At 36.3% G+C, this 24,212-nt stretch overlaps 1 protein-coding gene across 6 annotated transcripts in view; it reads left to right on the top strand.

Annotated features, from left to right (window-relative positions):
- The window catches only part of LOC112904831, a 154,068-nt gene that overhangs the window by 88,310 nt on the left and 41,546 nt on the right, over positions 1–24,212 (top strand). For all 6 annotated transcript variants that reach the window (XM_025975883.1, XM_025975884.1, XM_025975882.1 and 3 more), the window contains one exon: positions 17,895–17,955. In XM_025975883.1, the coding sequence (XP_025831668.1) occupies positions 17,895–17,955 (61 nt within the window). The remainder of the gene's footprint in view (positions 1–17,894; positions 17,956–24,212) is intronic.

The following is a 24,212-nucleotide window of genomic DNA, read 5'->3' as shown; positions in this document are numbered from 1 at the left end:
TAGGGTTGCCACCTTTTCAGGCTTTACATAAAGTATTTATCGACTAAAAGATTAAAAAAAATGTACTCAGCATAAAAATAAAGTATTTTATTTTTTGTTTTTAAAAACATATTTTTTGTTACACCTAGCAGCCAGTAACAAATTGCTGTCGCTCTTAAATACATTAATAGCCTCTAAACATAGCANACACTTCCCACCAGCGGTAATTTCTGTCAGACGCTTTATAGTTCGCAAAAAAAAAAATCGTTATTTTACTTATATTTCATATTTAAATGTGATACTTAGGGAACTAGTTAGAACTAGGCCCAACATCTTCCAAATATAAATAAAATGTACCAGTGTTATAAAGCCATCTAACTATCTCGCTTGCGCTTATACTCATAGTGACACCTTTTTTGTGTGTGGAGGGTGTTTGACCCCCATAATTGACCTAGCTGCTTACATAAAGTATTAAAATATTTCCAAAGTATCATATTTAAAAATGAAGACTCAGATTATAAGTAAAATTACGATTTTAGATTATAAGTAAAATTACGATTTTTTTGCGAACTTTATGTAAAAATCGGCACTCAGATTTTAAGAAAAGCTAGATTGTTTTTATGTACCATTATCACCTGATATCTGCAAATTGACTAACTGTCTAAGGTAACAAATACTCTTTGCCACCAATTTTTTTATTCAGAAAAGAAGTAATGTTTGGAGGCTCTAGGATCATAGAATACTACCTTTGCTGAGATATACCCATTTTTTTCAATTCCAAGGAAATATTGTCTTCGAAAATTTAATATCCAAATAATTAAAACAAGGGCCGCGTGCTTGAAGTTGCAGTTGTTTAGGTGTATTATTAATGCATTATATTTTTCGTATAAATAGATGCATCTGCTATTATTTCTCGACATTATTAAGTATCTACTTGTGGAAAGCTCGTCTTTGGCGACATAATATCCAAATAATTAAAACAAGGGCCGCGTGCTTGAAGTTGCAGTTGTTTAGGTATATTATTAATGCATTATATTTTTCGTATAAACAGATGCATCTACTATTATTTCTCGACATTATTAAGTATCTACTTGTGGAAAGCTCGTCTTTGGCGACATTCTACAATAAACTTTTATAAATTGTTAGAGAACGCGAGGAAGTTTTCCGAGTTTATTCCCGAGTCACTTTTGTATCGACGTTTTCATTATTACGTTCATGTAACGACGCTATATGTATATATGGATGGATGGATGATGAAGTAAAAAAAAAAGTAAGAAAAGTCGAAGAAGCGGTCGTTATAAAATATGCAGTGGCAACAGCGGCAACGTTACCGTTACAATAATGCAACAATGAATTGTTCCGGTACTAACGAAATAATTTTCAGCTGAAAGGAAAAAACTTCCGCTCTCGCCGAATAAGTTTAACAACGATGGACCGACGGAGAAAAGTTTCAAAGTCTCGAGCGCCACTTCAACGCAGCTTTCGTTCCGAAACTGCTGCCGTTAAATTTTTAATTAGAAAATCCGAATATAATTTTCTGTTAAGGAGATATCTGAACAAGAAACTCGTATTTCAAGGCGTTTTCGAATCAAATATGGGGCATAATGGATAAATGTATACATTTTTAGGGTTTCGTATTTTAGAATTGGAGTAGTAGGGATATAAAGCAGAGGATAGCGCAGGGTCGAGTCGCCTTCAATAAAAAGATGTCACTTCTATGCTCGCGAACGATTAATTTTAAGGTTAAAGGTTGTTAAAGGTGTATGTTTGGAGAGCGGTACTGTACGGGTGCGAAACATGGACAGTGGGAGCGGTGGAAAAAAAAAGGTTAGAAGCGTTCGAAATGTGGTGTTAGCTGCGAATGATGAGGATACCGTGGATAGAGAAAGTTAGAAATGTAGAGGGATTAGAAAGAGTAGGAGAACGGAGGACTCTATGGAAGTCAATAAGTAATGGGCGAGATAGGTTGGTAGGACACCTTCTCATGCATGAAGGTGTAGTCAGAGACATATTATAGGGTTGTTCGGAAAGTCATTTCGTTTTTTTTTTGTGGAAATGAAAGACAGTTTTCGTATAATAAACAAGTATTTTATTAAATTATATATTGACCGTTCTGGTCCAACACCTTTTGCCATCTTTCTGGTAGTAGCATAATTCCACGCTTATAAAATTTTTGGTCTTTGCTGGCAAAAAACTGATCGAGGAGGTTTTTGACCTCCTCATTTGAGGTGAAGGTTTTACCGTCTAAAAAATTTTGGAGTGACCGGAACAAATAATAATCCGATGGTGCCAGGTCTGGAGAATATGGTGGGTGTAGCATTGTATCCCATTCAAGCTGTAAAAGCTTTTGGCGAGTGACCAAACTTGTGTGAGGTCTCGTGTTGTCTTGGTGAAACATTACACCTTTCCTGTTGATTAGTTCTGACCTTTTCTGTTGAAGTGCATCATTCAGTTTGTCCAGCTGATGACAGTAGACTTCCAAATTAATCGTTGTGTTATCCGGTAAAAGCTCAAAAAAAACGATTCCTTTAAAATCCCACCAAACAGACAGCATCACCTTTTTTTGGTGAATATCGGCTTTGGAAATGGTTTGAGCCGGTTCAACTTTTTTGTTCCATGACCTCTTGCGTTTGACGTTGTTGTATACAACCCAGTTTTCGTCCCCAGTGATGATGCGCTTCAAAAACGGATCATTTTCGTGACGTTTGAGAAACGAATCGCAGACGTTAATGCGGCGACACAGATTTCTCTCTGTGAGAACATGGGGAACCCATACATCGAGCTTCGAGGATAATCCCAGGCCTTTCAAGTGGTCATAAACTGCTGAATTTGATAAATTTAACCTCAATCCGATCTCACGTGTTGTTATTCGCCGGTTCACATCAACTAATGCCTTTATCACGTCTTTATCAGCTTCAACCGGCCTTCCCGAACGTGGTGCATCTTCGACATCAAAATTGCCGGATCGAAATTTAGCGAACCAGTTCTGGCACTGGCGTACTGTCAACACACCTTCTCCATACACATCAGTCAATTTCTTTCTGGCTTGAACAGCATTTTTACCCTTTATGTAGTAAAACAGTAAGATATGTCGAAAATGCTGCTTATCGCTCTCCATATTTAAAAGGGCACCAACCAAAAACTACTGCGTAGAATTAATTGGAATTTTTCACACACAAGCCTTGATATATGAGCTCTCAAAGCATATAAAAATTATACGGCTTAAATGTGAAGTTGGGTGCAAGAGAATACAATTAAATCCTGTGTCGGGGAAAAACGAAATGACTTTCCGAACAACCCGATAGAAGCACAAGCAGGAGTTAAGAGGAGTAGAGGTAGACCTAGATTGGATTACTGTTCGCAAATAGTTAAGATGTGGAATGTCCTAGTGGAGATGCGAGTCCAACCAGTTTTAGGACTGACTCAAATTTATTTATCCAGAAAAAATTGGCTAACTTGGTAGGCGCATTTCGTTGTTGCTGAAAGTGGTGTGGCCAGGGCATTGGCGTGTAAATTCAAAGGTCCTGGGTTCGGTTCCCGGCGAGGGTGCGGCAACAACAACAATTTTTCTTCATTAATTTGAGGTAATTTGTAGAGGGTTGAATATTAATGTTTAATTAAATTACTAGCATACAGTTTTTCTTCATGCAGACTCACTACTTATGTGAGTTAACTGTACTTTATATTTTAAATAGTAAATGTACTTACATGTATGTGGTGTGCTTTGTTTAAACGTAAATACAAAGTGGTTAGATTGGCGTGAGCTGTGGGTGGTAGTTTGAAGTCAGGTTAGCAGCTTCTCAAGATTAAGATGCACTCTTTCGGAGGGCCCGCTCTTGTTTTCCACATTAGGCGAATTTCGTGGCGAGTCCTGGAAGCCATAAAGTTGAACTAATTGGAGTAGTGACGGCGGTACTTTGTTACAACATAATCTTGTCGAGTTTGTGAGTAATGAGGCGTCCATTTAGAGGATGCACCTTTACTACAACCGCCACCCCGCCCCGTCGCTGTTGCCGGTGGCGGCTACGGCCATGCCATCATCGCATCCAGTAGGTGCACCAACCCCGCCGCTGCCGGCGCTCGGGGTTCTTCTTCCCCGGGCCGTGAATAAATAACGACCCGCGAATTCCTGCTTTTCCTAGCAACTTGTTATCAGAAATGGAAACGACTCTCGGCGTACGTGCCTATACTAGAACCGCTGTGCATCGCCATTCTAATTCATACGAATATACTTGTACTCTTCAGGGGCGTACAAGGAATTCTGAAGTGGGAACAGAGACAGTTAAACAATAATAAACACTTTGTCTGATCAGCATTTCGAAATATTTAAAAGGTAACACTCGAATGCACTGTAGAGTAGAGTGCGACTTCTGATAGCGCCGCGAGAACACGAAACAGACATACCTACTCATGACCTTCGTAACAGCTGGTACGGAAGCAGGCCAATTGCAAGGAATGACTAGTAGTAGTTACTACGTTGCTTTTGCGAATTGTACCGTTGCCATATCGAATAACCTTCCTTGTCAGCTCCACAATCCCAAATATGACGTTAGGTGGCTAGGTAATCCTGGTCATCATTGCCGGAGCAGGTGGGGCTTTCGGTAAAGTCACCACCGTTATGTTTATGTATATCACTGCGGGTTCGAGGTGGATCATTTTATTTCTTTTGTAATGGACTTTCTTCCTTAATTCCTTAGTGTATACAGCAGAGCCTCGATAATTTAATGTTCAAGGAAAACTTTAACAGACTTGAGTTACACATCAGGTTTGGGTTAAGAAGATACCAAAGCAAAAGCTTATGTTTTGCTCACTGTTGTAAAGATGATTTCAAGTGTGTGTTGTCTTATGAATAATAATAAAATTACACGCCAAAATGTTTTGATGTTCACTCAATATAGCTTACTGAAATTTCGTAATTTAAGTGATAGACGGGTCTGGGATCTCATTCAATTTTGAATTGTGCTTAAAGAAAATCAAAAGTATTCTCTATTTAAACGAATTCTGGGGGACGAGATGCTTTGCATCTCTAATCTTAATTCCTTTTGTGTGCGCGCCACTGCATTCATTTCATACATTATGTATTTGTATCTGTACCTGTACCTGTAGTTGTAGTCATTCTAATATATATTTATATTAATGTACGTACATACTTTCCGTATGTTCGACATTTTTATGTTTGACTAAGTGTGAGTTGTAAGTAACGTCAAGTACGTAGGTACAACGTATCTAGTTATCTGCGCCACGTTCGCTTGTTTTACGCGGAATTTTTCACAATTATTTTCAACTCGTTCACTTTTTGTCCTTGCTATCGCTTCACGCGGTTGTTTGTATTTTGTATAAAAGGCAGTCTTTTCAGAAGCATTTTAATTGCATGGGTCTTACTTGTTACTTCTTTAGTTTGTTGAAGTCATGCAAATAACTGGAAATGACTCACGGTGTCATTATTGGATGGCACCAAAATGTATATCTATTTATACTGTACAACAGACAGAGGTATGTGTACAAAATTAGCTTTTCTTTGTCGACGAATATACTGTTTTAATTACTAATACCTTAATTGAAAGCGGATTTGTCAACTGGCTGAGCTTCGAAAAGTGTAATTTTAAACAAATAAACTCGATATCGATAAGGTCAAATTTTGCAGTCTATCAGAAACTAACATCTTGGTAAAGGATGCCCAGAAACACGCTAAGTAGTAAATGGTATGGGCCTCCAAATGGAATTAACAATCGGAAGCATGAATCCGAGACGCGAAATGATTATATGGTCGTCCTAAGTGTACTTTAGGGTGTTTTAAAAAGGAGTTTCAGTAAGAACTGGAAATGATTCCTGCATGTCTAATGCAGAAGGCCGTGTTAGTCTGGGTTCCTGTTGTGGTTAAATCATCCCTCGATCTGATTTAAGTGAATATTCTTTTATTTACAGATGTCAGTTGCGTATGTTTTTGGCAGAGGGGTGTAGTGTAGCGGATTATTGACTCTTTTACCTTGTTTGATATATATTTACACATTTTTTTTTTTAATTTGCTAGATTGATGAGGTATTAGAAAGAGAAGGAGAACAGAGGGCGCTATGGATGTCAATAAAAAATAAGCGGAAGATAGATAGGTCTGGATAGGAAAGAGTGAAGGTGCATGTCCAATCAGTCTTAGGACTGACGATGACCGATTATGATGACGATTGAAAAATTTCACGTCTGTACCCTATTTCGAGCATATTTTGCATCATAAGGTCGTCAGTCCTAAGACTGGTTGGACACGCACCTCCACTTTTTCCTATCGTGAGACAATCTTCGCATTTCCCTAAAACTAGAACAACCCACATCTTTAACTATTTCCGAACAATAATTCAATCTAGGTCTACCTCTACCCCTTTTGACCGTTTCTGCCTCTAATATGTCTCTGACTAAATCTTCATGCCTGAGAAAGAGTCCTACTAACCTACCTCGCCTATTTCTCGTTGACTTCCATAGAGTCCTCTATTCTCTTACTCTTTTTAATACCTCTCCTAACCTTTTCTTTTCCGCCGCGCCCATTGTCCATGGTTCGCACCCGTACAGTGCCATGCTCCAAACATAAACCTGTAATCTCCATCTTCGGACCAATGGACTTCCCTAATACCTCCTATATAATTCTAATCTATCCATCTCTACTTTTAAATTTTCTAATTTCCTTACTTGCCTCATTGTCTTAACATTCCACTCTCCGATTCGTGAAATTGATGACATCTCCCGAGGTAATCCCCGCCCGGACATTCGAATGGGGGACTAGTTTACGTCCGGAGTGCTTTACTCCAGAGGACGTCATCATTCGAGATCGGTTTTTGTTTTTCTTGGGATATCATGTGGGGGTTTCCCGTTGCCTTCCACATCGCAGTATTGTGCATCAGAGTGCCATACCGATCCTCGTAATCTCTGCCACCCTGAGTACTGAAAGAGCTGCTACCCTCTTTCAGGGACTTGTCTTAGACTGATTTCTCTTTAAGAACCCTCCCATTATGGTTGAACCTACGGCCCGGCTCCCTAAATCATCAAAACTCGCAAGCCGATCTACCCACTCTAGTTTCTCTAGTACAGGAGTTTCGTCAAGGTTCAAGTCCCGTCGGATCAGATCTTGCATATGTTTACTTTATTACGTATGTTTTCTTTATATCTGAAAAAAGTTGTTCGTTTTATTCTTACACTTGAATGGAGGGACAAAAAGTCATTGTATTTTCCGAACGACAAGACACCTGACTTCGCTTCCTTCGGCATTGTGAATCGCGAATTTGTTTCCTTTTTCTTTTCCATACGTATATGTATGTTACGTAAAAGGAACAGGAATCCTTAAAAACACCTTTTGTATTACGCGGGCCGTCTTTGTATAATTTATGCACAGTCTGACGGTTTTAAAGGGTGCGGGATTCGGAGGAATTGTATCTGCGCTATCCCGACAGACACTTAATCTAGTTCTCTTTAGTTCATTGACAACTGAATACAGACATGGAAAAATCTTTTTACAGGATGTAAAAAGGCGGACAAAAACTTTTCCAGCACTGACAAATGGCTTTCCTTTTGTCGAACGACAAGGTGCCGCGTTCTTCAGCGTCGTCGTTCAAGTCGATATAAAGCATTTTCTGCAACATTTGTTACGAAATCGCTCGACTCATTTCAAACGCAGCTTAATAGGTACCTACCCGAGAAAACGTTACCAAACGACGACACCATAATTAACTTTTAATCGGCTCTCCTTTGTTCAACAATTTGCAAAAGTCCTGTCGACATTTATTTTTTTCTTTCGTCCAGATTCTTAACGACTCCAGAATTAGAAACGGGACTAAGATTGATGTACAGAGCAACAGAAGCAAGGTTTAGAAATAGTCGATTTAATACTTAAAAAGTTGTACTACTAGGGTGGTTCATTTCTGCTGAATATTAAAATTTGTTTGTCTTTTATATCTAGCAAGAAGTTCCTCTATTTTTTAGTCTTATTGAAAGGTCTTTTGTTTTAAAACTTTAATGGTGCAGTTATTTTGAAGTATATAATTGATCAAAATTATTTCTAGGAAGTTATGGAAAGAAAACTCTCTTTCTTTTTTCCGGTTCTAATAATGTAACTATTAATATGAAATTAATTTTCAATTTTTTATGCACTATAAACTATCTCATTTTAATCAGATAAAATTTGTTGCTGTTGTCACATTCCTCGCCGGGAATCGAACCCGGAACGTTTAGCTTTACGCAACTCTCATCTCTTGTAGTTTAGTGGTCAGAGCAATGCTGCATAAAACTAAAGGTTCTGAGATCGATTTCCGGCGAGGGTGTAACAACAGCAACAAATTTTCCCTCATTAACCTATGGCAGTTTATGTTTGAAAATGAATTTTCGTATTAATATATCATATTAACCACTATTAAAAATGCGAAAGTTATTAATATATTATGTAACTATTACACATTTTAAAACACCACTAAAGGTCCAGCATTTTTTTTATACTGTGCGGATTTGACTTTAAATTATCCATTGGGTCAAATGATGTGATTTTGGATCCGTGATTTCGCTTCCTTTTTCGATGCCAATTTGTGTCCTTCTAACTCTAAATGTTAGGGATAAACCGTGACGTTGTGCTTGATCAAGGCGCAACGTATGCTCAATTGTGCTCACTTTAGAGCTCGTTATTTGTCGAAGTAATGGCAATGGATCTTCGTTTTTTCCTTTTTGTACGAACTCTGAAGGATGGCTATGATAAACTGGCTGTCACCTCCAGCAATCTGCCGTCATACATTGTCATGTTCATTATTCAAAAGCCTTCATCAGTTTATGAAGCATTCAAAGACGAACAGGAGGCACGAGAGACGAACCTAAACTACCGAACGAAGGGAACATCCTTTATTACTCCCACGGGTCGATTTGAATGCGAATTATAGCCTACTTCGATGCGATTTTGATGGCACAACTGTACTAAATATACCAACTTGGAATTTGAGGCTTTTACCAGTTCGGGATTACCTACCAAAATGGTGTCGGTGCACGAGCCCTCCTAACCTTTTGAGAGCTTTACGAAATGGAATCAGGCTGATATTGATTCGAATTTATAATCAGTTTTCTATCTACTAATGCGATTGAAAAGCTGTTTCATTATGACAGAGGTCCTGCATGATACGTATCAGCATGTACCCGATAATTAATAAATACGTTGATTTACCATGGGCCTGCAGGCAGGGATTGACCGATTGTCGGCAATCTTTATATTAAAGAAGCGAAGGGTAATAAATTATACCCTGAGTGACACATATTTGTCGCATAACAATAGGACTTCGAGAATTCTTCGAGAAAAATGAAGATTATTCCGGAAACAATATAAACAGCCCTTAAGTACAGCTCCTTTCAACGTAGCTTTTGTGAATCTAGAAAATACAATGAGGAAAATTCAAATGGAAGGAGTAGTCATGGGAAGAAAAAAGTATCTTACGCGGATGATAAAGTATTGATGCGAATCGGGATCGATCATTTAGTGATTGATGAAATAATCTATATATAATATAAGTTTCAATTTAAAGTTTTACTTTTAAATATTTGCATGCTGAAATGGTCGCGAGATATAGGTAAAAAGTGAATTCCAATTTTGATTTATGCGAAAGCTGAAAAGTTACCAAAGTAATTTAGTTCGGATTTAATTCCAAGTAATACGATGAGGCTACTCAAAATTTCAAATTCCAGCGGTTGCACATTCCATCGCTTCGTAACTATAAAACGCTTCTCTCTCTATAATATTTTCGATTGGTTCATTAAAGTTTTGTTTAAAACCGTCAGTTATTTAGTTCAACTTTATGATAACGGAATGTTGGAGCGGTAAATATATTGCAAAATAATTGGATACTTTAATACAGCAGTTTTATTTTATATCATGAATTGTCGAGCAGACAAAAATTATGAAAAGGATTTTCACATGGTGGGGATTATCCATGTGCGAAAATTTAATCCAGGAAAGTGCAACTTTATTTATGTTCATAATGGAGACAAAAATAAAAAACAGTGGGGATCGCAGGATATCATTCGTATCTAAGTCCAAAGGCTTCTTCGATTTGGTCGGCGATTTATCGATATATGGCGTGCTGATGAGATCTATTAAGACTGAAATCGTTCATTTTTTTATTTGGATTATTCTTTCATTTATTTTCATTAATTATGTTACACTAAACGAAGTGACTCTACTCATCAAAGTCGAGATGTCTGCTCTAATAATACTTGTGGTTGTGTTCAATTTCATAAAATTAGTTGCTCTATTAGAATGCCATGTTAGCTACGTGCGATTCGGAGAATTCGGACTCTTATTTTATTTCCAATTCAAACAAAATCTTTTCGATAGACCGACAGTCCAATCGTATCAATTTAAATGCGTTAGCAAAATCAGTCTGTCTTTTACTGATGACAGGAAGAAAAAGATTAAAAGGAACTCCATTCTGGGCGGACCGGGCTGTGTGGTTCTATTCCGAGATTCGAAATTAAACTCTCAAAGATTTTACAAGGACATTCTGGTAAAGGAAACGTTAAATCAAACCTAAATTTATACAATTTACGAGGACTTTAATCCTACAACAGACTTTAATGCTCCGTAAGATATTAAGAACGAAATTCTGTATGAAATAAATATCTTTGACGGTTACAGAACATACAATATCTTTTGTAAACGAAACAGTTATTGATTCACACCTACAAATTACCGATCAAACTTAATTTTAGGCTCTTTTGTGAAACTACTAAAGTTATAACTTCTTTATAGAAGTTATACAAATAATATTGTCGGAAATGTGTAATAACAACTAGAACAACACTTGTTTTCCTTCATCTGAAATCTATCGTTGCTTTAATCTAATCGTAAACAAAGGTGCTTGGTGACTTTAATGTTTACTGATGCAACTAATTGATATTAGTTAGTTCTTCTTAGGCAAGGTTGTTTCAGAAGCGCGAATTAATCAATTATGCTTTCAAAACTTAATCAATTCAAGTAACGTTCGGGATTCAATTCAGTGTGTGGAGCTATAGGCAGTGTGCGAACACCGGGGTAACAAAGAAACTAATTACCTTAATGAATAATACAGCCCGTCGAATTAGAACGAATTAGCTTTATTGCCTCTGACTCAGGTAAAATGGGCTACAAAAAAGATATTAGAAAGGTGTTGATTTTGTAGAAAAAAAAATTACAATCTGCATATCATGAACGCATTAATTTACCTATAGATAGAAGAAAAGTGTAACTTTAGAGGTTCAGTAAATCGATTGAGGGTTCTGCACTACATAGAACCCTCTTATTGCGACAAACAATTCGTCCATCTTTTTGCCAGACCCATTACTATAACTCCCTGTACCATCATAACGTTATCAATTCTATGACTGGTTGGATACCCACCTCCACTCTTTCCCATCCTGAGTTAATCTTCGCATTTCCCTAAAACTAGGAAAACCTACATCATTAATTATTTGTGAACAGTAATCTAATCTAGGTCTATCTCTACCCCTCCTAACTCCTGTTTCTGCCTCTAATATATCTCTGACTAGACCTTCATGCCTGAGAAGGTGTCCTACCAACCTATCTCGCCTATTTCTTATTGAGTTCCATAGAGTCCTCTGTTCTCCTACTCTTTCTAATACCTCTTCATTTCTGACATTTTCTATCCACGGTATCTTCATCATTCGCCTGTAACACCACATTTTGAATGCTTCTAATCTTTTCTTTTCTGCCACAACCATTGTCCATATTTGGCACTCGTACAGCGCCTCGTTTCAAACATACACCTTCAACAACCTTTTTCGAGTTTCTAAATTAACTGTTCGCGAGCATAGAAGTGACTTCTTTTTATTGAAGGCGACTCGACCCTGCGCTATCCTCTTCTTTCTATTCTTACTACTCCTTCCGTCCTGACTTATCTGCCTTCCTAGATACCTAAAATCAACCATTTCTTTTAATTTTTCGTCCCTTACCTTTATATTCGCTCATTCCCTACCTTTTTTCTTCCCTTGCATATCGGTATTTTTGTTTTACTTTTATTTATTTTCATACAGTGTACTGTTTTGTCAATACCGCTTCCATTTTATTTAAAGCTATCTCTAACTCCTCCTTGCTAGATGCTAATACTGCTATATCATCTGCAAATTTAAGCATACTAATCTTTTGCCCCTGTATATCTATCCCTACAGTTGTACTGTCTTTAATGATGTTGATCGCGTCTTCGATGTATAGATTAAAAAGTAGCGGTGATGGTGTGCTCTCCTAAAATTTTTACTGAGAAGTTAATAAAAACTAGGTGCTTCCATTTGAAGAAATAAAGTCGAAGGTACTTCTTATTTTTCGGCCACTCCGTAACCTGTATGCGTGAAGCCAAAGATAAAAATCGACGTGTCCGGGCGTTTTCAAAAAAAAAAAAAAAACAATCCCATAAGTTTTAAATGAATTTCTTCCAACTCACGATATGTATAAAGACGTTTCAAGAATTTTTTTTGAAAATAGTTTTCGTACAACATATACATATTTAATCTGGTTGGTGTTTGTACACATGTACGTACGCCTACCTACGGATTATGGATTACGGAAGTTTCTTTGAATAACCCCGAGTCAAATGATTATTTATGAGAGCGACAATTAATTAGTATTATGTTAGTTATTCATGAGAATAAGGGGTTTTCTTGAACAGCGAAATTTTAAGAACGACTTCGCGTGCCTCACGCAACTATTTTCCGAAGGAACGGACGATGGCATCTCTCGTATGGTATGTATGTTGTATACGTATACAGTTATTTCTTACGCGAACGATTTTCTGTTTTTGTTTGAAACGACAACCTCGGTGGACGATGTCATCTGATTGTCTTTACATGCTGTAGGTATCTTGTTTACTAATACAAACTGATTTTTCGACGACGGACATAAATCAAAAGATGTGTGCTTTATAAACCCTTGAAAACAAATCGATTGTTATAAGAAAAGAAGAAAAGAACGCAAAGGAGAAACTGGTAAAAAAGTATTAATTGCTAATTTAATTACTGGAAAACTATCGATGAGGAATTCTGTACTACAGTATTGTGTGTATTTTTCTATACAATTGAGAAATCTTAAACTAAAAAAGACTTAAAAGTAAAACTTCAAAAAATACGTTTGTCACTAGAAGACTACAAATGGAAATTTTTGACGTCTTTTTGTTCTTCCATTTATTGTATCTGTATTTCTTTGTTCATTTGGTGCTCAAAAATAACTCCAAATCTTGAGTAAGAGCTCTTGATAGGATAAGTTTCTGGAGTTGATATTGTCTCGTATCTTGTTGTTGATATCGTATTCGTTTCAAGACAGAAGAAGAAAAAATTGATATATTCTTGACTCTTGCGGCGCTCCTAATTATATGCGTTCGATTTCGTTTCGTTTTCGACAAAATTGGATTTTCGTAATTTTATTTGACATTCAAAAAAAACAGCAAGTTTCTTAGAAAAACAAACCCAATAGAATATCTAATTTCTTTAGACGTTTTGTATTCAATCTACTCATGCAAAAATGTCGGATTTTAGATCTGTATTTTTCAAGTTAATAATTTTTTTCTTTTATTACACTATTAGTAAGAAAACAATATCCGAGAAATTATTTTACGTCAACAACCGAATTTCTTTTATTTTTTCGTTCCGTTTTAAGAATGACATTTAATACATCGTAAATGTCTGGCAAACACAGTTGTTCGATGGAAAATAAATCAAACGATCTAGCCGGCTGAGATCGTACGTCTTTACCGGACGCTGTAAGGTACCCTTTTGGTGACATGGGTAGAGAGAGCTTGGCGCTCCGGGTCCTTTAAAATATGACCCAGGGATAAACGTCTCCTATCCACATCTTGACGAGGGTGTAGTTAGCGTCAGCGATGTTTCAACTCCTGGAGATATCGAAGACGGTAATGGAGAGAAGACCATCTTCATCTCCAGACAAAAGTGATTCACTAATAAAATTGGTTATAGTCGGGGAAATTCGAATTCTGAACCTTGTGCAGAAAGTCGGATTGAGATGCGGTTTTTTTTTGCATTCGATTCGTGGTACCGTCTACAAACTTTGTGAACGTAATAGATCAATTCAACTTTTAAAATCGGTGTATAAGTAATAATTATAAAAAATATCGGATCACTACTAGAAGATAGAAAGAAATAAGTCGCCGGCCTCTGACCCAAAACCACCGTCATACACTCGTCTCCTGGAATTATGTTTTAACTCGTTAAAGACGTTAAATATACTTAAAAATGTAAGGATGAGTTAGAGAGATAGAAGAGTGATACTTAGTTTGTACAAAGAGCAACAGGCAGTTATAGAGATGGGGCTGCAACGTGGAGAAGTAAATATTTGGAAGGGAGTCACACAGGGATTCACACTGTCACCATTTTTAGTTTAAAAAGATTAGTATGCTTAGATTTGCCGATGATATAGCAGTATTAGTATCTAGCAAGGAGGAGTTGGAGAAAGCTTTAAACAAAGTGGAAGCGATATTGATAAAACAGTACTGTATGAAAATAAATAAAAGTAAAACAGAAATACTGGTATACAAGGGAATAAGAAGTAGGGAAAGAGCGAATATAAAGATAGGAGACGAAAAATTAGAAGAAGTGGCCGTTTTTAGGTATCTAGGAAGACAAATAAGTCAGGACGGAAGGAGTGGTAGGGATAAAAAGCAGAGGATAGCGCTGGATCGAGTCTCCTTCAATAAAAAGAAGTCACGTCTATGCTCGCGAACTGTTAATTTAGAAATTCGAAAAAGATTGTTGAAGGCGTATGTTTGGAGCTGTACGGGTGCGAAACATGGACAGTGGGCGCGGCGGGAAAGAAAAGGTTAGAAGTCTTTAAAATGTGGTGTTACAGGCGAATGATGAAGACACCGTGGATAGAGAAGGTTAGAAATGAAGAGGTATTAGAAAGAGTAAGAGAACAGAGGACTCTATGGAAGTCAATAAGAAATAGGCGAGATAGGTTAGAAGGGCACCTTCTCAGGAATGAGGGTCTACTCAAAGACATATTAGAGGCAGAAACGCAAGTTAGAAGGGGTAGAAGTAGACCTAGGTTAGATTACTGTTCGCAAATTGCCTTCCGTAATTGAAAGGTGTAACAATGTCATGATATTCCATTTAAATTGAACTGAACTACTTATTATAAATTGTAAGTGAGTACATGTCTCTAAAGTGGTTGATAGTTCTTTTTGTAAGCAAAACAACTTTTTGCTTCCTCGAGACACTTTATTGGGAACATTTTCCGGGAAAGCGGTGACAATATGGCCATATATTAAAGCGTTTCGTTTGTCCAAACATCTTTCAACTCTCTAACAGCTTATACACCCCGGGGGTGTTTTCTTTCCATACTCCGTTACCGAAATTTTGAGTTACCGCCGTGAATTTTCGATTTGTTGCCTAAAGGCATCAAACAACCTGTCTACCCCATCCACGTTACCTGTGGACAGAAGGGCGTCTTTCGTTTTTACCATCTTGTTTATTCGAATGTATAAACTGAATAAAAGACGATCAGGGGAATAAGTTTATTTGTTTGTCCTGATTAGTCGAACCATCCCGGAGGTTCTTAATATTTACTCAGAAATAAAATAACGCTGAAACAAGTTATCCTCATATTTTACAACATACCACTAGCGCATCTAGTGGGGGCACTGAAAGGGGCTTGAGACTTCTTCGGAATAAAAATTAATTCCAAATGTAACGTCTAGAGTCCCGCAAATAATCATCTTAACCTAGAATTGTACAGAGAAGGATGGCAAAAAGGGCGGAAGAACTATTAGGGGAAGGTCAATTTGGGTTTAGAAGAAATAGAGGAACGCGAGGGGACATTCTAGCTGTACGGATAAACGATAAAAAAGGAAAGAGTGCGTACATAGGATTTGTAGATTTAGAAAAAGCTTTTGACAATGGTAAATAGGACAAAATGTTAAATATACTTAAAAATGTAGAGATGAGTTACAGAGATGGAAGAAGTAAATAATAGGAAGGGAGTCAGATAAGGATGCACACTGTCACCGCTACTTTTTAATCTGGACATTGAAGACCTTCTAACCTTTTCTTTTTCGCCGCGCCCACCGTCCATGTTTCTCACCCGTATAGCATCATGGTCCAGACATACAATCAACAATCTTTTTCGAATTTCTAAATTAACCATTTATGATCATAGAAGTAACTATATCTCTACTGTTCCTCCCACTTTTACTTATTTGACTTTCTAAATACCGAAAATACTATTCCACATTCTCTATTTTGAGTATGCAACAAAAATGTTTTTAAAAACGTTCATAAAATATAATTTACATTTTATATGTTATTGAATAATTATGTCGTAAAACAATTGTTGATTATTTGGTCTCCCTGTATATCCAGAGAGAAATAGGTCCTATGACTTAACTAGAAATTCAAAACCGATATATCTACAACGAAAAAGTTTCTTAGCTCCCCCAAGAAAAGTATAAACCCGCCCTTGTACTAGACGTTAAACTTTTGAGCTTTTACGCTTTGACAAGCGTGTGAAAAGCTACAAAATGTAACAGAAAGAATAAACACACAGGTGCTACGGGTTCTTCAACGGTTATTGTTTTGAGCTTGGAGAATACACAATAGGTCAACCGAAAATAAAAATATTGTAATATACAAATAAAACATTTGATTTCCAGGTTTTCATTGTAAACAACCCTTTGTATTATTTGTTAGAAATTTGAATGAGTAAATAAGTTGTAAATTGAAAACTAAATCATTTTTCTTTCGAACTAAATTTGTACCTACATTCAGATTGTGAAATATTTCATTTTTGATTTAGTAAATTGTGCTTATTTTACGAATAATTGTATAATGAGTGTTAAGAATTTCGTGTACTCTTTTGAGAAATTATTCTACAATATCAGGTTTTCTTTCCAAATATGAATGGCTACCCTTTATCTGCGAAATTTTTATAATCTACGTATATGTAACCAACTATACAGCCGAATATACACCCACCTACATTACTCAAGTTGTTTAGTTTTCCCTCGAACACACCTCAAAATTGCTGATTTTTAATTAAAGATTTTGATTAAACGATAACATTCTATTTCAACGTTGCGTTATCCGATAAGTCTAAAGTCAGGTGATCTCTTTTTCTTCTTTGACATTTGAAAATGCACCAGAAGTAGTGAAATTTTCCCGGCGTTGAGAAGCAACTTTGTAGAAGCTAAAAGTGAAGTAAGTACCTAAACGATTCACTGAATGCTACATGTACGTACATACCGAAGCGAAAAGTTTAATAAACTAACAGAAAGTGCCGTCAAATCGAATTGCATCAGTAAACTAGATCCGATCCGACTTTTTCAAATTGGAAAAGTCGGAGATTTCGGTCCAATATTATGGAAAATGTAAAGAGCAACTGGTTGCAAAAAGAGCACCGTGCATGGGTATTAGAGTTGGTGATTTAATTTGAATTTAGGCAAAGTTTTCTCATTTTTATATGGCCCGTCTACAACTGAAAAGGCCGTTACAGTAATCACTTTTCTACCTACAACGCATTTACTGATAACGGATTTATTAAGATTTGCTTGATTTCATAATTTTGTGAAGTTTTATATTGTTTTAAATGATTTAACTTATGCAAAATATATTCAGGAATATGTATTATTCTCGTGTTTTAACTTGGTACAAAAGCGATGAATCTAAAGAGATCGTGTGTAATAATTGAGAGGAGTTGGAAACGATATCAGTATGTGAAGTATCACATTCTGTGTAATTTTGGTGAATTATACCTTCATTGTTGCTGATCGGTGTGGTTTTTAAGTATTCTTTCCTCAGCGCTCATCGATCTCCTACTTTTATTGCTTCTGTGCCACGTTAAAGCGCGAGCACTGTATCTACTTTATACGTATTTTTATTCAAAGACTCAAGTAGATGTTCTTGTTTTGCAGATGGGGCAATTTCGCCGTGAATCTGGAACGGAAAGGCAGATTATGGGAAACCGGAAGGAAGGTAAGACGAGGCATATCTAATTTTATACGCACACTTCTAAATTGATTTTGAACGAAAGCTTTCAAGTTACTTGATGTAAACGTTTATCTACCATAATAATAATAGTAATAATGTATATGGAAACCAATTTTCCGTTATAATGTAATATCTTCTTCTAATAAACTAAATTTGCTTTTAACGATAGTGCAGTCTACGGGACTAACGTAAGCTGTTTTGTTCTTTTACGAACCTTGAGATGCAAACTAAGAATACCAGATAATCCAAGCTATGGCTGAACTTAATCTGTACATTAGGGCTTGCGTAAATTCCAACCCTGTCGTGCAACATCCTTACCGAAACTTGAACTAAAACGAAATAGTCCGTATAAAAGCATTTTTAGAAATTTACTTAGTAAAACGAGTAACATCACAAAGAGTCAAGCTACGTTTTGTGAATGAAGGAAAAAATCCCTCGGAAAATTTTCCTCTAGGAAAAAAAGTTCCTGGAATAAATTCCCGCTCGGAAGAAAATTCCCGGAAGAAATAAATGAAGTTAATAATTCCATTAACTTTTTTGATGTAACCGTCAAAAATTTACACAATAAGAAAACAGTTTCTTTGTTTTACTATATAAAGAATCACATCCCGATACCACCATTGATTCTAAATTCTTTCATCCTATATGTCTTAAACACCAACTACTAGCAATTTACCATTCAAATCCTCATAGATTATTCATTGTACTGTAAATATTTCAAAATTTATGAACTCTTTCTCATCTCTAATGAAAACGTTACTAAATGAGAATACAAATCAGGTATATATAGGGTTGTTCGGAAAGTCATTTCGTTTTTTCCCGACAGAGGATTTAATTGTATTCTTTTGCACCCAACTTCACATTTAAGCCGTATAATTTTTATATGCTTTGAGAGCTCATATAGCAAGGCTTGTGTGTGAAAAATTCCAATTAATTCTACGCAGTAGTTTTTGGTTGGTGCCCTTTTAAATATGGAGAGCGATAAGCAGCATTTTCGACATATCTTACTGTTTTACTACAGAAAGGGTAAAAATGCTGTTCAAGCCAGAAAGAAATTGACTGATGTGTATGGAGAAGGTGTGTTGACAGTACGCCAGTGCCAGAACTGGTTCGCTAAATTTCGATCCGGCAATTTTGATGTCGAAGATGCACCACGTTCGGGAAGGCCGGTTGAAGCTGATAAAGACGCGATAAAGGCATTAGTTGATGTGAACCGGCGAATAACAACACGTGAGATCGGATTGAGGTTAAATTTATCAAATTCAACAGTTTATGACCACTTGAAAGGCCTGGGATTATCCTCGAAGCTCGATGTATGGGTTCCCCATGTTCTCACAGAGAGAAATCTGTGTCGCCGCATTGACGTCTGCGATTCGCTTCTCAAACGTCACGAAAATGATCCGTTTTTGAAGCGCATCATCACTGGGGACGAAAAATGGGTTGTATACAACAACGTCAAACGCAAGAGGTCATGGAGCAAAAAAGATGAACCGGCTCAAACCATTTCCAAAGCCGATATTCACCAAAAAAAGGTGATGCTGTCTGTTTGGTGGGATTTTAAAGGAATCGTTTTTTTTGAGCTTTTACCGGATAACACAACGATTAATTCGGAAGTCTACTGTCATCAGCTGGACAAACTGAATGATGCACTTCAACAGAAAAGGTCAGAACTAATCAACAGGAAAGGTGTAGTGTTTCACCAAGACAACGCGAGACCTCACACAAGTTTGGTCACTCGCCAAAAGCTTTTACAGCTTGAATGGGATACAATGCTACACCCACCATATTCTCCAGACCTGGCACCATCGGATTATTATTTGTTCCGGTCACTCCAAAATTTTTTAGACGGTAAAACCTTCACCTCAAATGAGGAGGTCAAAAACCTCCTCGATCAGTTTTTTGCCAGCAAAGACCAAAAATTTTATGAGCGTGGAATTATGCTACTACCAGAAAGATGGCAAAAGGTGTTGGACCAGAACGGTCAATATATAATTTAATAAAGTATTTGTTTATTATACGAAAACTGTCTTTCATTTCCACAAAAATGAACGAAATGATTTTCCGAACAACCCGATACAAATTCAGTTGTGATACATTTAGTTTCAAATTCAATAGTTTGTTGATAAATTATAAAGTCTCATTTAAAATAATTTAGAAGGCATTGAATCCGTTATGCTTAAGTTTAATTTTGCAGAAAGGAAACAATCGACAAACATGTAAAATTTCAGACTAAATACTAATTTCTCCAAATTGTTCCTACATTTGTTGAAAGTATGTACTTTTAGCCAAAATATGTTGTAGGTCAATTTGTCATTATATATACTGGTAACTTTTAAATTTATAGGCTAACTTTAAACACTTAATTCTCAATAACTGTTTTTTGTGGTTGGTTCCGTTCTGCAGAAATCCGTCCAGTTGATGATGGGACGCATTGTAAATATGGATAAAGGAGTTGTGAAAAGTTTAATAGGATAATTGAGACGCACTTGTATGTATTTCTTTTAAGCTTCTTTTATATCCAACGGAAACTTGAGTAGAAAAGCTCCTTACAGCTATCAGTTAAAAATAAGGTATTGAAGCTTCTTAAAAGTTGTCACGTCAGAGTCGAGTTTTCGTTTTATTGCTCCTCTGTACTTCTTGTACGCAAACTTGTAACGCTTTTGACGAATAATTGGCTTGGAATCTTCAATATGCTTACTGATGTGCAAAGGAACTCGTGTATCAACATCAAAGTGAAAATTTGCTTTGTATCTACAGTTAGTAAACCTACCTACCTGCCTGCCTCTTCTGAATTGAATCGCATGCTTTTGAAAAACAACTTACATTGTGCATTTTGCGTTCGTTATTGCAATTTAGAAAGCAATCTCACCCTAAATAACGGCATTGCGGCAGTTTTTCTAGATGGAACTCCACCTGTAAGTTTGCGCTTTTCAATTTTCAATCGTAGAATATAAACTCTGTAAAATGAATTTGTATTACATACTAGGCAATATACTGATGTGCTTTTGAACGTACATTCTTGTTCATTCAATTAATTCTGTTAATTAGGAAACTTAAAAGAACTCTGGGTACATCAAATTGATAAAAAACAGTCACATAGAAAATACAAAAAGTTTTTGTGAATTTGATGACATCGTGTCACAGAAAACGGTGGGAACTATAGCTCGAGGTTTTTAGTTTTTCAACAATATTTAATTTAGTTTTATGTCTTGTTAGTAGTAGTTTGAGAACTGTTATTCGGTCCGTAATTTGAGGTAAATTGGGCGTTTTCTCCTCCGTCGAACGTTCAGCCCATTTGCTGGTATATGTATGTACACAAGGAGTAATTAAAACTTTACTACTAAAATCTTTATGCCCTTTTTTGCATTTAGAGTAATTCCTTGTTAGATTGGCCGCCAGTTTTATGACTTCCTTATCAGAGTTAGATGCTTTACTTCTTTCTCGACGCGACGACCGGTGTTAAAATTAGGACGGAAGTGTTGTAAATCAAGTAAAGAAAGGAAAGAAAGGCACTAGTTAACTACGTTCGTCTCGGGGTACTAAAAAATACATCGTTTCCAACGTAATGTGCAGACTTTGTTGTGATTAATTGGCTCACCGGATGTAACGAAGCTTCAGTTAAATTTTTAAAAATACCACAATTAACCTGTTCGCAACAATGCTTCATTTTGTTTCTTTTAGAAAATTTTACGAACATGACAGAAATCAAGACAAAACATTTTTAAATAACCAATAGGTAATACTAAGAGAATTCTCTTAAATTACATTCTTATAGATACATTAAATTTTCAAAAAGGAAATTAGTAAAAAATTAACAAGCATAATTTAGGAAGGAAGAGGAAGGTGACATAGATCGGGAATGGACCCCGGACGTGCTCCTAAGGCAGTCGGTCATTCTTACTAGTAACCTATTTACGATTATTGTGTTATTCCATGTCATGTTGGTTTGCGTGTATTTAGTAACTGTACCACGTATATTTTCGGATTTTGGGGTAACTTACGATCGTGGGCGTGGCTTGTGCTAGGGTTAAGTATATATATATANTTCATTTCCACAAAAATGAACGAAATGATTTTCCGAACAACCCGATACAAATTCAGTTGTGATACATTTAGTTTCAAATTCAATAGTTTGTTGATAAATTATAAAGTCTCATTTAAAATAATTTAGAAGGCATTGAATCCGTTATGCTTAAGTTTAATTTTGCAGAAAGGAAACAATCGACAAACATGTAAAATTTCAGACTAAATACTAATTTCTCCAAATTGTTCCTACATTTGTTGAAAGTATGTACTTTTAGCCAAAATATGTTGTAGGTCAATTTGTCATTATATATACTGGTAACTTTTAAATTTATAGGCTAACTTTAAACACTTAATTCTCAATAACTGTTTTTTGTGGTTGGTTCCGTTCTGCAGAAATCCGTCCAGTTGATGATGGGACGCATTGTAAATATGGATAAAGGAGTTGTGAAAAGTTTAATAGGATAATTGAGACGCACTTGTATGTATTTCTTTTAAGCTTCTTTTATATCCAACGGAAACTTGAGTAGAAAAGCTCCTTACAGCTATCAGTTAAAAATAAGGTATTGAAGCTTCTTAAAAGTTGTCACGTCAGAGTCGAGTTTTCGTTTTATTGCCCCTCTGTACTTCTTGTACGCAAACTTGTAACGCTTTTGACGAATAATTGGCTTGGAATCTTCAATATGCTTACTGATGTGCAAAGGAACTCGTGTATCAACATCAAAGTGAAAATTTGCTTTGTATCTACAGTTAGTAAACCTACCTACCTGCCTGCCTCTTCTGAATTGAATCGCATGCTTTTGAAAAACAACTTACATTGTGCATTTTGCGTTCGTTATTGCAATTTAGAAAGCAATCTCACCCTAAATAACGGCATTGCGGCAGTTTTTCTAGATGGAACTCCACCTGTAAGTTTGCGCTTTTCAATTTTCAATCGTAGAATATAAACTCTGTAAAATGAATTTGTATTACATACTAGGCAATATACTGATGTGCTTTTGAACGTACATTCTTGTTCATTCAATTAATTCTGTTAATTAGGAAACTTAAAAGAACTCTGGGTACATCAAATTGATAAAAAACAGTCACATAGAAAATACAAAAAGTTTTTGTGAATTTGATGACATCGTGTCACAGAAAACGGTGGGAACTATAGCTCGAGGTTTTTAGTTTTTCAACAATATTTAATTTAGTTTTATGTCTTGTTAGTAGTAGTTTGAGAACTGTTATTCGGTCCGTAATTTGAGGTAAATTGGGCGTTTTCTCCTCCGTCGAACGTTCAGCCCATTTGCTGGTATATGTATGTACACAAGGAGTAATTAAAACTTTACTACTAAAATCTTTATGCCCTTTTTTGCATTTAGAGTAATTCCTTGTTAGATTGGCCGCCAGTTTTATGACTTCCTTATCAGAGTTAGATGCTTTACTTCTTTCTCGACGCGACGACCGGTGTTAAAATTAGGACGGAAGTGTTGTAAATCAAGTAAAGAAAGGAAAGAAAGGCACTAGTTAACTACGTTCGTCTCGGGGTACTAAAAAATACATCGTTTCCAACGTAATGTGCAGACTTTGTTGTGATTAATTGGCTCACCGGATGTAACGAAGCTTCAGTTAAATTTTTAAAAATACCACAATTAACCTGTTCGCAACAATGCTTCATTTTGTTTCTTTTAGAAAATTTTACGAACATGACAGAAATCAAGACAAAACATTTTTAAATAACCAATAGGTAATACTAAGAGAATTCTCTTAAATTACATTCTTATAGATACATTAAATTTTCAAAAAGGAAATTAGTAAAAAATTAACAAGCATAATTTAGGAAGGAAGAGGAAGGTGACATAGATCGGGAATGGACCCCGGACGTGCTCCTAAGGCAGTCGGTCATTCTTACTAGTAACCTATTTACGATTATTGTGTTATTCCATGTCATGTTGGTTTGCGTGTATTTAGTAACTGTACCACGTATATTTTCGGATTTTGGGGTAACTTACGATCGTGGGCGTGGCTTGTGCTAGGGTTAAGTATATATATATACGAATAAATAATTTATATAAAAAAACCGAGCGGCACAGCGTAGAGGTCTAGACCATTGCTTAGCATTCGGGAGGACGCTGGTTCGATTCCGGGTCCGTCTGCCTTGGTCCAAGTTTTTCTGTGGTTTCCTTGGATCACTTAGGCAAATGCTGAGGCAGTAATATTCCACAGATAATCTTTCA

Source organism: Agrilus planipennis, unplaced genomic scaffold (genome assembly GCF_000699045.2).
Source record: "Agrilus planipennis isolate EAB-ADULT unplaced genomic scaffold, Apla_2.0 scaffold54, whole genome shotgun sequence".
Classification (NCBI taxonomy): domain Eukaryota; kingdom Metazoa; phylum Arthropoda; class Insecta; order Coleoptera; family Buprestidae; genus Agrilus; species Agrilus planipennis.
This window is presented reverse-complemented; position numbering and strand designations above follow the sequence as displayed.